The sequence below is a fragment of the Musca domestica genome, unplaced genomic scaffold (genome assembly GCF_030504385.1).
Source record: "Musca domestica strain aabys unplaced genomic scaffold, Musca_domestica.polishedcontigs.V.1.1 36, whole genome shotgun sequence".
In the NCBI taxonomy this organism is placed as follows: Eukaryota; Metazoa; Arthropoda; class Insecta; order Diptera; family Muscidae; genus Musca; species Musca domestica.
In genome coordinates, this window is record NW_026712318.1 from 6,832,714 (window position 1) to 6,848,639 (window position 15,926).

General features: G+C 38.0%; 1 protein-coding gene and 2 long non-coding RNA genes across 4 annotated transcripts; 2 read left to right on the forward strand and 1 right to left on the reverse strand.

The window, feature by feature from the left end:
• Window positions 1-693: 693 nt before the first annotated feature.
• Window positions 694-1,898, forward strand: LOC131803942 (trichohyalin-like). Its single transcript, XM_059125917.1, has 2 exons — window positions 694-1,707; window positions 1,788-1,898. The coding sequence occupies exons 1-2, from the start codon at window positions 694-696 to the stop codon at window positions 1,896-1,898; spliced, it is 1,125 nt and encodes a 374-aa protein (XP_058981900.1).
• Window positions 1,899-7,707: 5,809 nt separating this feature from the next.
• On the forward strand, window positions 7,708-8,985 carry LOC131803962 (uncharacterized). The gene is made up of 3 exons (XR_009342845.1): window positions 7,708-7,845; window positions 7,908-7,994; window positions 8,061-8,985. It is a non-coding gene; the product is annotated as an uncharacterized LOC131803962 (long non-coding RNA).
• Window positions 8,986-9,001: 16 nt separating this feature from the next.
• On the reverse strand, window positions 9,002-15,340 carry LOC131803961 (uncharacterized). Of its 2 annotated transcripts, none has more exons than XR_009342843.1 (3): window positions 15,142-15,340; window positions 9,620-9,772; window positions 9,002-9,440 (listed from the first exon to the last, which is right to left on the reverse strand). It is a non-coding gene; the product is annotated as an uncharacterized LOC131803961 (long non-coding RNA). The 2 variants fall into 2 exon arrangements; XR_009342844.1 differs by having other exon boundaries at window positions 9,620-9,929.
• Between the last annotated feature and the right edge of the window lie 586 nt (window positions 15,341-15,926).

Sequence of the window (15,926 nt, forward strand, 5' to 3'; positions counted from 1 at the left end):
TGATAATGTAAGTCGCAATTTTAAACGGAATTGGCCCAAATTTGTTATTTGAAATTTGTAACAAGTTCTTAATCCAGTGGCTAAGCATTATATAATATTCCGTTTAGTATTTGGGGTTTGCAATGGGGTATGACATTGTATTTATAGGTCTACGGTAGCAACAACTTTATTTGAGTATGTATAGCGCCTATATGATGGTTTATAAAAGTTGTTATTGTTTGTGCCACAAATTTAGGGTAATAGATTTTAGTTTATCGCCACAGGTAGTATGGTTGTGATTTTTATTGCCTCTGTTTGCTTGATCCTGTTTTTGTACTGTTTCTACAGGTAGTACAGAGTGCATTTTGGTAACAATAACATAATAATTAAATGTACCTGTGGGTTATATAATCAAAACTCTCTTAAATTACCAGTAAACAAAGGTTAACCATAATAATAAAACTAATGTAATATACCTGGCGGTAATAAAACCCTCCCACTCGTCAACTTGGTTCATATACCTGGTACTCTACGCAGATTTTTACAAAACATCTTACCTGGGCAGTAAGTATTTGTGTATATAATAAACCAACTCAACTTTAACAAATCAGTTCACAACGAATCGTTAAACAAAACATAACCTAATACCAACGAAAATAACTGAAAAGTTTTCTATACAGATTTAAAACTGTTCCAATTCGACAATCAATAATTATGCCTAAACTACGTAAACAATCGGCACTACAACGTCAACGAATTATGAGGCAACATCTTCACAGTTACCGTGAACGGAATTTAAATGACGATCGGCTCAGAAACTCTCAACAGTTAGCAACAAGGAGACAGGATCCTGAATATAGAGAAAATGAGCGAGAAAGGGATAGAGCAGCACATTCAACTCGGCGCCAAGCAGTAAACTATAGATCTGCGGAACAAGAACGGGATATTTTGGCACACTCTATTCTCCGAATGAATTCCAGTTATCGAGCAACTGAACAGGCGCGCGATGCTTTGGCTCACGCTAATCGAAGAATGGATCCAACGTATAGGGAAGAAGAACAACAGAGGGACACATTGGCCCATTCAGTTCGAAGGATGGATCCGACGTACAGGGAGGAGGAACAACAAAGGGACACGGTAGCCCACTCAATGCGAAGAAGGGATCCGACGTATCGCGAAGAAGAGCAAGAGAGGAATACACTTGCACACTCTATCCATCGGATGAATGCGACATTTCGGGAAGGAGAACAAGAGAGGGATACTGTGGCTCGATCTGTTCGGAGAATGGATCCAACATACCGGGAGGAGGAACAACAGAGGGACACTTTGGCCCACTCTATTAGGAGAATGGATCCAACTTACAGGGAGGAGGAACAACAGAGGGACACTTTGTCCCACTCTATTCGGAGAATGGATCCAAGTTACCGGGAGGAGGAACAACAGAGGGACACTTTGGCCCACTCTATTAGGAGAATGGATCCAACTTACCGGGAGGAGGAACAACAGAGGGACACTTTGGTCCATTCTATTCGAAGAATGGATCCGGCGTATCGTGGAGAGGAACGAGAAAGGGACTCTTTGGCAAGATCTATTCGGCGACAAAATGAAGAATACCGCCAAGTCGAAAGAGAGAGAGACACAGCAATGCACCGAGTACGTCGAAGAAATCCAGTTTTCCGTATTATGGAACAAGAGCGGAACACTTCAGCTCGTCGTGTCACCAGACAAGTTGCTATGCAAATGCAAGAAGCAGAAAACAGGATGAGAAGTTGCCGCGTCCTTATTCATCGTATGAATCCTACAAACAGAGAAAATATAAACATGAGACAAGCTCTGAGAAGTTCAGCAAGGAGAAGAAATTTGTCGCCGGATTCGAGGTCACAACAACAAATTCAAGATACTTTGAGGTGCAGAGCTAGGATAATTTCCAATTTTTGCAATATTATCAAGAGCGGACCCACAGAAGTTTGTATTTGTTGTGGAGGTCTTTGGTTTGTTACTCAAATTAAGACTCTCCGCAAAACATTTGTTCTACAAAAATACCCAAATTTAAGTACAGTTTTTTTCCTTTCAGACCAGTTTCCATCTGATAACGATATATATAAATTCTGCAACACATGCCACAAAATAATCAATGCGGGGAAGGTTCCTTCTATGTGTCTCTCAGAAGGTCTACATTTTCCAGCTATTCCGAGTGAACTTCAGGGCTTGACGTCGCTGGAAGAAAGGTTTGTTGCGCCACGAATTCCCTTTATGAGAATAGTTTCATTGGGTTATAATCGACAGTGTGCTGTAAGGGGTGCAGTAGTAAATGTCCCCATTTCACTCGATTCCACCGTCAACATCCTTCCAAGAACGGCCGATCAAACTGAAGTTATCCAGGTTCATTTGAAGCGAAGAATATCTTACACACACTATTTTATGTCTGAAACGATTCGGCCCGGCAAAATTTTCGAAGCAGCAAGATACCTTATTGAAACCGAATTGTACAGGAAACATGAAATTTGTATTTCATCTGAATGGTTGGCCAATATGGGTCCTGCTGATCAAGTGCCGTTTATAGCAAATTCCGAAGATCGAAGTCTATTATCGAGCGTCATTGATTTTAACTTAGATGAAGATCACATTGAAGAACATAACCCCCAAGAAACCCTCTTAGATTATATTCCAGTCGAAAATGTTCAAATTCAAAATATTGAAATAGCTCCTGGTGAAGGCCATAGACCCATGGATTTGCTATTAGATGAGGACTCTGAAGAGCTATCATTTCCCACTATATACTGTGGTATTAAAAGAAAATCTACAGCGACAATAGCAAAATTGATAAAATCTGAAGCCCGGCGTTATGATAGAAGATGTGCGCGGGTAGACAAAGTCTTATACTCGTATAAAAAATTAGAGTTTTCTAAAATCAAGAACAGTATTTCTACTTGTTTGAGGAAGAAAATTGGTACTCGCAATTATACTGCAACGGATGCTCTTAATGACCGGTTCATACAAAATATAGTGCAGCACGACGAAGGGTATCACATTTTGAAAGGCGTGCGGTCTTCTCCAGCACATTGGGAGGCAGAGAAAAAGAAGGTCTTGGCTATGATCAGGCAATTTGGCATTCCAACGTTCTTTATAACTCTTTCTGCTGCTGAATCACAATGGCCAGAATTGATCGTTATATTGGTAAAAATTGCAGAAGGAAGGAATATTACCGAAGAAGAGGCAATGTCATTTAGCACCCAAAAACGGTACGAACTAATTAGGTCAGATCCAATTACATGTTCCAGGTATTTTGACCACAGAATAAGACACCTCTTCAAAAGTTTCACGGTTAATGGTGGAATATTCGACGAGTTTAATGTAATCAAATTCTACTGGAGAATAGAATTTCAACAGCGAGGGTCTCCTCATGTCCACGGCATATATTGGCTAAACAATGCCCCTTTGTTTGATATATCAGATCGAAATAGCTTCCAACGTGTTACGGATTTTGTAGATAAATTTGTTTCTACAGATTCGTCTAATAGCGAAATCCAAGACATAGTCCACTACCAGCAACACAACCACGGAAGAGCATGCCAACGTGAAATAAGAGGTCAAAAATTCTGTAGATTTCATATACCATATCCGCCAATGTCTAATACGGAACTTCTTTTGCCGTTTTCGGATGATGTAGATGAGCAACAATTATCAGCTCATAAGTGCAACTATGACAAAATTTATAATTTACTTAACGCAAAGTTAACAGATATAGAATGTGAACGATTAAATAATTTTGATCAGTTTTTGGCAGACCCACGGATTAATATGGACAAAGATGAATATCTTGCGGCGATCAGATCTTCTCTAAGAAAACCTAAAATTTTTCTTAAAAGATCCTTCAAAGACAGATCAATAAATGCTTTTAATTCGCGGATTTTAAAAATGCACAAAGCAAACATGGATATTCAATTTGTTCTGGATGCTTATGCATGCGTGTCATATATAGTTAACTATATAAACAAGTCGAATCGGGGTGTTTCACGTTTGTTGCAAGAAACAATGAACGAGATACGTGAAGGAAATTATTCTGTAAAACAAAAGTTGCAGCATATAGGTAATAAATTCATATCAGCATCCGAAGTCTCAGCCCAAGAAGCAGCTTACAATATCTTGGGAATGCATTTGTCTCAGTGTAGCAGCAGTGATGTTTATGTCAATACTCTCTTGCCAGAAAAACGTGTTCGCATACTAAAACCGAGGCAAGAGCTTCAAAATCTTTCTCCTGATTCAACCGATATTTATGTATCGAATTTACTTGAGCATTATATTCAAAGACCGGATAATCTAGGCGATGTATGTTTGGCTTATTTCGCTGCACATTATACATACTCTAAGACATTGCGCAAAAGGAATCGTCAACATGATGAGGAGGATGAAGATATTCTTGAAGATGACGAGGAACATCCTGATGATGTCGGGGCTTTGTTTCGCTTAAAAAATAATTCGGGTTACGTATATAAAAGAAGAAGTCCGGCTATAATTCGTTTTCCCTCATTTAGGGCCGACTTAAACAGGGACGACTATTTTCGCACATTGGTTATGTTATACTTTCCATGGCGTAACGAAGACGAAGACATTATAGGAAGAAACAACGAAGATACCTGCTCTATCTACATGGATGTAATTGAAAGGAACCGACAGCAGTTTGAAATGTTCAAGGATGGTGAATTACATGATATATTGCAAAGTATTCGTGAAGACAGTGATGGTGGTGAAGACCATGCGAGTAACGATAACATTACAAGTGACCAACTTTTAGACGAGGAGTTTAGAGCCTTGGTTGTTCCAGAATTAGAGGAAAATATAAATGTCTTCGACATTGACAACCACCATGAAGATGACCTGGAATCAGAAGCCAATGTACACTTAGTAAGACTCCCACCATTAGTAAATTTCGAAGAACTTCAGCATTTAATCAGAACGCTGAACAATAAACAGCGGTCTTATTTTCAACATCTTTTACAAAATATAGTTCAGAAAGTTCGATTTTATGAGTATGTTGCGGGAGGAGCTGGCGTAGGAAAAAGTCGCCTTATAAAAACTATTTATCAGGCAGTTACTTTTAGATATAATTCTATACCTGGCGCTAATCCGGATTTGCCAAAAGTATTATTAAGTGCTCCTACCGGAAAAGCTGCTTTTGGAATTGGAGGTGCGACATTACATTCACTTTTTTCCCTTCCAGTAAACCAGTTCCGAGGAGAGCTACGTCCACTAAGCAGTGATCTTGTTAATAAGCTCTTGGTTAAATTTACAGATCTGAAATTGATCATAATAGACGAGGTCTCCATGGTTGGATGTAGAATGTTAGGTTTCCTTGACGCACGCCTGAGGCAGATTTTTAAAACCACTGAAGCCTTTGGAGGAATCTCTATAGTTTTGTTCGGAGATCTAAAACAACTGCCTCCAGTTGGGGATAAATGGATATTTAGTACCAATACTGCTAATCCATACCACATCCTCGCAGGGGGTGGCTTGTGGGATCTGTTTTCCTTTAATGAGCTAACAGAGATAATGCGACAAAGGGAGGACCAAGATTTCGCGTTTGCACTGAACCGAATGTCAACTGGAGAAATGACTGAAGAAGATGTTTCGCTCATAAAGTCAAGGGTCATACCAACATCGGAGATACCAAATGAAGCAATTCATTTATTCCTGTCAAACGAAGAAACCGATAATTATAATTCCCTTAGATTGGAACAAATCACATCTGAACAATTTGTTTCCAAGGCATCCGATATTTTGAAGTCAGATTCATTAGCTATCGGTCAACGGAATCAAATTTTAAGTTCGGTTCTCAATTTAAAGACCTCAGAAACGCAAGGACTTTGTAGTGAACTAAAATTAAAATTGAGTGCAAAATATATGATGACGATCAATATTGATACCAACGATGGCCTAGTCAATGGAGCCACTGGCATACTGAAGCATATTGATTTTGGTAGAAACTCAACAAAACCAATAACGCTTTGGATCTTATTTTCTGATGAAAGTGTTGGAAGAATGGCGAGAAGAAAAAAACCACATCCCACAGAATTACTGTGGACTCCCATTGAAAAGTGCCGCCGAACGTTCCAGTACAAACGGAATGAACAAATAACTATAGAACGCTTACAGTTTCCATTGGTAGTTGCAGAAGGTATAACCATACACAAAAGTCAAGGCGCAACCTATGAAAAAGTTGCTGTTCATGTTCGGAAAGGTATGAGTAGGGCTTCTCTCTATGTCGCTTGTAGTAGAGCCACTAAAGCAAGTGGGCTATACATTATTGGAACATTTACTCCACCAAAACCTTTCTGCAGCTCTGATGTTGTCAAAATAGAATTGGAACGGCTTAGATTGCATAAAGCCATACACTTGCAGCATAGTAAGTTTAACACATCGAATAACGCTTTCACAATATTTTATCAAAACATACAAAGTCTGAGTGCTCATCATTCTGATATTTCTAGTGATGTCACTCTAATGCATTGTGACCTATTGTGTTTTGTGGAAACGTGGACATACCCGGAAGAAGAACTTTTCTTTGACAATTTCTCAATATTGTCACGAATAGATTGCAATCATACTGAAGGAAGAGTAAGAGATAAGAGGGGTATCGCAATTTATATTAAGAACGAAAAGTTTTCTGAGGCAAATATTATTTGTCAAAAAGATCTAAGCAGAGGCAGAAAATCATTTCAGTATTCCCTCATCCAATTCAGAGATTTGTATCTTATAGTACTTTACAGGAATTCTTCATATCCCGAATGCAACTTCAAACGTATTTTACTTGAAGCTATATGTGATATTAGAGAACGTTTCGGCGATAATTCAAATATTGTAATTGTCGGGGATTTCAATATCTGTAGAAGTAGTCGAACTAGTACAATTGAAACTGCTCTTCGTTCAATGGGCTTATTATCAAAGTTGGAGAGAAATATACCAACAACGAATCACGGTACGCACATCGATTGGGTATTTAGTAAAGAAAATTTAAATATTAATTGTAGCACTTACGCCACAGTTCACAGCCACCATGATGGAATAGTAATATATAATTAGAATGTTATACTTATAATATAGAATGTAAACACATTTTTTAATAGATTTAGTTTTTATAGAGTTTTGTAAAATATTTTATTGTTTACTCTGTAATCTGTATTAATATATAGATTTATGTTTGATCATAAACATAATATTAATGCAATGAATGACGAATTCGATTCATGTATGACTTCTATATATTTAATTATATTGAAATCCATATTAAGAATAAAATGTAAAATAAGATAACGTTAATTAAGATAGCAATAATTAGATTGTATTTAGACAATGAATTTTAGGTAATAAAAACATACAGATAAAAAACAAAATAACCATTTTTTATGTTTTGTGTTAGAATAAGAATTTGATGTACAGATGAGGGTTCTTTTCAGATTTGGCGTTTCAAACATGTTTCTAAAACGTGTTTATTTCTAATGTGTACAATTTTCTTATGTGTACAATTTTTTCTGTGAAAGTTATGAGAAAGGAAAGGTGTTTCAAAAAAAATGTTTACATCCGTTTGAAAGAAAAGAAAACAAATATTTAGTTTTACTTCAAACACTAATTGTGGTGGAGGGTATACAAAGTTCGGCCCGGCCGAACTTAACGCCTGTTTTACTTGTTTCTCTCTAAGCTTATAAATATGTGTTAAAACCAGAGAACGGGGATTTTAAGTATTGGTGCTGAGTGAGAAACTTTAACTTCTCTGTGGGAATAAAGTACAAAGTTTTTGCAAAAATTATAAAGTGAATTTAAATATAATAAAAGCGATATCTGCCGAATATTGATTTGATTAAAGTAAAGGTAAAATAAGAAAATAGTGTCTTACGAACGAAGAAGTTGATTTTTTTTACCGTGTAAAATAGGTGACTATCGCAGGGTGTTGTTATAAATAAAGTGGTCAAAGTCCAATTTTATCCTCAGACGCATTATTGAACCAGCAATCAAGAAAGGTAATGTGCAGATTTTGGCGTTTAATAAGTATAGAGTAATGGTAAGACATGGTTTGTTTCCTTTAGGCCACCAGAAACCTTGTTTGTTGGACGGAAGTGTCGTAGAGGAAATATAGCCACTAAAATAGATTACCCAAGTAGAAAGCCGAAAAAAAGGTAGGACATTAGTATTGCCAATTACCTTAGGGAGCAAAGCCCACTGCCATCTAGTGGAAACACCCGAGCTGACAAAAACTTTGCAAAAGCTCAGTACCAGAACTTTACCAGAGAATATATAACTTTGTGCCCGAGCGAATTCACGTATAACAGTTATAATTCGCCGAAGTACCTCTGCCACAGTCAGTCCCGTATAAAAAGACTGGCATTTGGTTATGTGACGACCGATTGAGATCAAAAATAATCATAACCAGTTAAAATCGTCAAAGAAAATAATTTTCATAAAGTATATTTAGTTTCTAAGTGTATAACGTATTGTATGATTTATTTATATTTTGCTTTGCATGTTTTATTTTATTTTTTTTTATCCAAATTGACTATTTTTATTTGAGTGTAAATGATAACGTTTCCTTTTTCCTGTTTGGAAATACCTACAATTCCCTCGTCTAGTTTACGTCGTATTTGTTTCACATTAGGAACCACAATTGTGCATCTGGTGATATAGTTGATCCTAAGCCATAGGTTGTCTATAATAGAGCTCTATTAGGAAATCTAGGTTATTGGAGTTTATTGAGCATAGTCCACTGATAAGGACGTAGTTTTGCAAAATATTGTGGGTTCTAATAGACCAGTTGGTCAATCGTTCTGTTTATCAAGATTTCTTTTATTTGGTTCAAAGAACCTTTCGAAATTCCTCTGGTCATAGAGAAGATACTATAAAAAAGAAGAACATCAAACTATATTTTATTAATTTTTTTTGTTCTATATTTTATTGTGTTTCAGTTTTTTTATTAATTTTCAACAGTAATAATTAAGGAAAAAGGATACCTAATCATATAATAAAATCAACATTTTTCAATAAATATAATGTGAATCTGTAGACAATTAGAAATATGAGAGTTTAACTGAAAAGGAAAGGAGGAAAAGGATGATGAGGTGAGTGGTGGTACTTCCAGCGGTAATAGGGGTCATCAAGGCAAGATCGGTAGGATGACTATGGTCGGGTGGGCGGCTAAGTTTGACTCTGAACCCGGAGTCCGGAGTTTTGATGGGAGAAGTTAAAGTAAATTATCGATAGGAATAGACCAAATCGATTGTGTACGTTCCTGGGCTAGAGATGTCGGGATGGAACCTGCCCCAAGAGAGTCGGCAGAGTTAGTCGGCGATATAGAGGCATCGTTCTGGCTCCGCTTAAAAGGACACGTAACAATATGGCGCCCAATCCAAAGAAACCCTTGCGGTGTATTAATATAGGAAGTGTACGTCATCAACACACTTAGCAATAGCCAACTAAATAAAAAGAGAAATAGACCAACATTAGTTTCTTGGAATCTGAATAGACAAATCAGTGAATGTAGTAGCCATTCTGGACAATGGGCCAGAAAGTGATGTACTATAACAACTGATAATGGATAATTCAGAGGAATAGAGGCAATGACAAGTACAAACTGGGATAAAAGGTGACATACCTTGTAGATTATTAACAAGAGTATCCGCACTGACCATCCTGGGTAAAACAATAGTTATAGAATCAGCAGTATGTTTGGTAGTGATCCAGTTTATATGTCTGGGTATCCGCTCTGGAGGAGTCTAGAGGACCGTTGTACCTAAAAATATATAAACTGATATCTGATGAAGTATGGAATCAGTGCATATACCAAACGTTTTGCATTGTCAATTTATTTTGTATTTTTTGTAGTAGTTGAATGTACCATCACAACCATAGCGACGGATATAGCCAAAAGACCGCGTACCCCACACCTCATCATAATAAGCCTCCTAATAAAAAAATTTATACATATAAAAGAGATTAAAATATTATAAAAAAAAAAAAAAAAAAAAAAAAAAATTTACTCTCATTTTTTTAAAATTGTTTTTGCTTTTGAAATTTGATTCTAGAAAGTGATTTAAGAAATTGTTTTTTTTTAGAGATACTTCGTCGTTTTTATATACTTGTTAGAAAAAAATCTTTGTGGTAAAAAAATATAGAGACCAAGGGTAATGAGTAGGGAGACTCGCTCCAAATCTAAAAGTAGAAAAAGAGATAGGCCAATTTTATTTGACTTGAATAGGACCATAAACATCTTGGAAGAAAAACGGCAAAAAACCCAAAATCTAGAAAAAATGGCAGAAGAAAACCAGCGCGGCGAGGGACAAATTATGGATTTTTCTCAAACCATTAATTCGAGAGCCCCGATGTCGAATCCTTTAGGTCCTTCATATCTTCAGGGGGCTGGAGAGGGGTCTGAGACCCAGAGAACAGTTCATAATCCTGAACAGATTAAGGTCTTAGAAACATCCATTAAAAGGGTTCAGTCCGAGATGGGTGATATAAGAAAGACACTTGGGGACTTGACATCCGCAATGGACCAACTTTTGAGAAAACAGGGTGGAAATGTCAGCAACACACCTCAACGTGAGTCCAATGGAATGCTAAACCATGGGGGAATCACAGCGCTCCCGTCTACGGACACTCGTCCAGAAAGGCAACCAGATAAGACAAGACCTAAAGAGGTGTCCATAGCACCAACATCGTCTAGTTCAAATAATGGCGGAACAAATGGTTCGCACACTAGGCCGGTAACCATGGGGACTGGAAAAGACTTTAGTATAGTTCGACTTAATAAATTGGGTCTTACGTTTGATGGAGGTTCCAACAGTTTGGGAGTTGAAGAGTTCGTTTACCGATTGGAATATTATCAGAAGCAATATAACATACCATGGTCGGAAGTCATAAGAGACTTTCCTCTTATATTGTCCGGTAGAGCTGAGTCTTGGTATTGGCTATTACAAAAGACGCATGGAATCCATAGCTGGGACCATCTTAAATATAGTATTTTGAGCCAATACCAATCGTCTAAGTCAAATTTTGAAATCCTCACAGAACTTGCCCAAAGGAAACAGCAAATCAACGAATCGGTAGACAATTTTTTTCATGCAATGGGTCAAGTTCGAGCCAAATTGGTGCAACCTATCTCGGAATTTGACATGATGAAAATTCTGAAGAAAAACGTTAAAGACAGTATAGGAAGAATTGTATATCCGATTCAAGTGTCATCAGTTGAACAGCTAAGAGTGGAGTGTAATGAGGCCGAGAGGAACTTTTTAAGGCGGGAAAACCGACCTACATTACCAATGGCTCGGCAGCTAAAACACGTTAATGAGATCTCCGAAGATGTGGATGTTAGGTTTTCGGATGAACAAGAGGAGGGTGAATTGAAAGAATTGGCTGCTATGCAGTACAACAGGCAAGTAAAACCCCAACTAACCTGTTGGAATTGCAGGAAATTAGGACATTCTTTCCGCGATTGTGAGGAAGCGACTAGGGCATTATTCTGTTATAAGTGCGGCAACCCTGGAACTACAACCCCCAGATGTAGAATGTGCCAGCAGGGAAATGGGAACAAGGGCGGGGATCAGGAAGGGAGACCCCGTCCGAATTAGACATCCCTGTGGTAAAACGTTTCAGCCTAGAAAAAGTAAAAAGTAGCAGTAATATTATTCCGGGTATGAGACACTATTTATCGGTGAATGAGCGAAAAGAAAATTATGTCAAAGTGAGACAAAAGATATTTGGATGTCCAGAGACACAAAAGTCAGATAAAAAAATTCCGAAAGTACGGGAAAAATTTATTTCGAAACGAAAAAATTATCAAATTATTAGTGAAGCAATTAGCAGGGCTAGAACCCAACATGACCCCAGACCTTTTGCGGAAATCTATATAGAAGGTCATAAATTAAAGGGCCTGCTGGACACCGGTGCTTCAGTAAGCTTACTGGGAAAGGGCTGTAGGGAGCTAATAGAAAGTTTAGACTGCGACTTAAAACCGATCTTCTCTAATATAAAAACCGCCACAGGAAGTCAACACAGATTGATTGGAAAAACTACCCTGGATATAAGTTATAATAACGTTAAAAAAGAAATGGAATTTTACTTGTGTCCCGACCTAGAGCAGGAATTGTATTTAGGGGTAGATTTTTGGAGATTGTATAATTTAGCCCCCCAAGTAATACCAGTGGAGGAGATGAAAATAGAACAGTTCCAAAAAGATATTATCGACGGAGATATGTATAAATTAAACCCTCACGAATTGTCCAAAGAACAACAAGAACAGTTGGACAAGGTAATCAGGGGTTTCGATACCTTTGAGGAAAGAGGGCTTGGTAAGACTAGCCTGGAGAAGCATTCGATAAAGCTCGTCGAGGGTGCTGAACCGGTCAAAGACAGGTATTATCCGATCTCCCCGGCGGTACAGGCCATTGTCTATCAGGAAGTAGACAATATGCTACGTCTAAATGTGATAGAGGAAAGCAATAGTCCATGGAGTAATAGGACCACAGTCGTGAGGAAACCCGGAAAGAACAGGTTCTGCTTGGATGCCCGTAAATTGAATAAACTAACAGTAAAGGATGCATACCCGCTCCAAAACATAGACGGCATTCTGAGTAGAATCGATGAAACCCATTATATAAGCAGTGTCGATTTGAAATACGCCTTCTGGCAAATCGAACTAGATGACACGAGTAAAACCTACACAGCGTTTACAGTCCCAGGTCGCCCTTTATACCAATTTAGGGTAATGCCTTTCGGGCTTTGCAATGCGGCTCAACGCTTGTGTAGGCTTATGGATAAAGTTATACCATCACATCTAAAAGAAAATGTGTTCATTTATCTAGATGATCTGCTTATAATATCAGGGGAGTTTGAAGATCATTTGAAATTACTAAGAGAGGTTGCAGAATGTCTCAAGAGGGCGAATCTGACGATTGGGTTAAACAAGTCCCAGTTCTGTTTCAGGGAACTTAGATACCTGGGTTTCATTGTAGGAGATGGAAAATTGAAAACCGACCCCGACAAAGTAAAGGCGAAAAAAAACATTAAGGTTCCGAAAAGTGCCAGAGAAGTAAGAAGTTTCTTGGGGACCGCTGGTTGGTATAGACGTTTCATTAGAAACTTTGCCACAATTTCAGCTCCCCTCACAGATACTTTGAAAAAGGGTAAGAAATTTGAGATGAATGATGCTGCGGTGCAGGCTTTTGAAAACCTTAAAAAAGCCTTAACATCCGCCCCGGTCCTTCGACATGCTAATTTTGCGAGGCATTTCTACATTCAATGCGATGCGTCCGAATATGGCATAGGGGCGGTGTTATATCAAATAAATGATAGGAATGAAGAACATCCAATAGCTTTTTATTCCCAAAAGTTAAATGCCTGTCAACGCAATTATAGCGTGACAGAGAAGGAGTGTCTGGCGGCAGTTATGGCGATTAAAAAGTTCCGACCATATGTCGAGCTAATGCCATTTACCGTAATAACTGACCATGCCTCACTAAAATGGCTGATGGGCTTGAAAGACTTGACAGGAAGGTTAGCTAGGTGGTCGTTACAATTACAAGCCTTCGATTTTAACATAGAACATCGAAAAGGAACTGAGAACCTGGTTGCCGATATGCTCTCCAGAGCACCAACGCTCGATGTTAATGAGATTACTCCTGGGGAAATGTTAAACTTTGAGACTACGGAGTTCGAAAGTGAAGAGTACAGGGAATTAATCAAAAATATAGATGAAAATAAAAACAAGTTACCCGATCTGAAAATAGAAAATGGGTACGTGTATAAGAAAGTATTTCCGGGTCAAGATGAGAATGAGGAGGTCCGATGGAAGCTATGGATTCCCTCAGGCCTTACTCATGAAATAATCAAAAATGCTCATGACATAACTACGGCGGCACATGGGGGTATGGTAAAAACTTTAGAACGAGTTCGAAGATTTTACTATTGGCCCCGAATGACCGTGCAAGTGAAGCAATATGTAAGAAATTGCCAATTATGCAAAGAATCCAAACCTAGTAACCAACACATGATGCCGAGTATGGGAAAGGAGGTGATCACTGACAGACCTTTTCAAAAACTATATGTGGACTTCCTCGGGAAGTATCCTAGGTCGAAAAGAGGGAATGCTTATATATTTATCGTTGTGGATCACTTCACCAAATTTATATTTCTTAAAGCCATGCAAGAGGCCACTGCAAGAAATGTAGCAAAATTCCTCGTCGAGGAAATTTTTCACAAATTCGGCGTACCCGAGGTCATCCACAGCGATAATGGGGCGCAGTTTGCATCCCAGACCTTTAAGGACCTAATCGAAGGCTATCAAATCAGCCACATGAGAACAGCAGTGTATTCACCCCAATCCAACGCTTCCGAACGTGTCAACCAATCGGTAATAAATGCCATTAGGACTTACCTTGATAAGGATCATAGGGATTGGGACATGTATTTGACAGAAATAGAGTGTGCCCTCAGAAATTCGATACATTCCTCAACAGGTGTAACTCCCTATTTCGCACTTTTTGGTTTTCATATGTTTTCCAGTGGGAAAGACTACAAGTTAGCCCGAAAATTGATGTCACTGACTGATCATGAACTAAAGGCAATGAATAGACCGGGAAAACTCGAAATTTTAAGGGAAACAATTAAGGAAAATTTACACAATGCATTTGAGAAGAGTTCGGAAAGATACAACAAAAGAGCCCGAGTGATAAAGTTTCGACCAGGACAGGAAGTGTACCGAAGAAACAATGTATTGTCGGATTTTTCAAAAAACATAAATGCAAAATTCTGTAAAAAGTTCATAAAATGTCGGATCGTCAAGCCCGTAGGTCAAAACATGTACGAATTGGAGGATTTGCAAGGGAAAAGTATTGGAGTTTATCACGTAAAGGACATAAAATATTAATGCAATATGGACAATTCTGTGATATGATAAGTGCAATATTAGAAGTAAGAATAGGCTTAATATATGTTGTACTTGTCCATATCCATAAATATGTATCTATATGCAGTATTATTTTATATCTGTGATACATTACCGATGAAGTTCCTGGGTGTAACATGTATATTTTTTGTCCCTGTATAATAGGTTATCCCCCTGTGTGTGGATAAATTTGTATACCTTAATCTAGCTAAGTGATGATCTCAACGACTTACCTGGGACCAAAACTTCGTCCTATCTTACAGATGTTGCACAAAAATCCCAACAGAAGTCCTGAAATGAATTCCACAAAGTAAAATTCTAATAGTGAGAGATTTAAACATGTATACTTCCCTAATGACTAGTAAAGCTGTAGAGCCCGGCTAGAAACTCAGGGCGTGAGAGTTCCCCACGTTGGAATTACGGATCTACATCATAACAGAACAACACACATACATCCACATTGTCGTCCAACTGTGTGGGCCCATATGGTGTATATATCCATGGCTTAATAAAGGCTATGCATGCGAACAAATGCTTAGCATTTCATAGCAGATAGATATAAAGTAGTTGGATCTGGATTTTTATACTTAAATGATATGAAATGGGGGGAAGGATTGCCATTTGTCGTTTATTATTTCTTCCAAAAAAGATATTGCATGATAACGACCTCATTAACCCACTGGGATAATCGATGAGCAATAGTGTCCCTTAATATCGGGGGGATAACATTTACTTCGAAATGTAATGTCATATCCAATGAAAATGAATAGATGGGGGGGCACTCCATCCCCCAACTCACATTAACATGAGTGGTTTTCATAGGAAAACTGTTTCATATGGCTAGAGACCGTTGACAATTTAGTTCTCACGCATAGAAGCAAAGTTGGAAAATCTTGTCTGTGTGTTTTTCTTTCTATTTTGCGGTAAGACACATAACAGAGAGAAAGAGAAAAACAAGAGTTGTTGCCTTGCTTTATTTCTTGCATCAAATTAATTGTGTGAAAAATTGTCACCACAA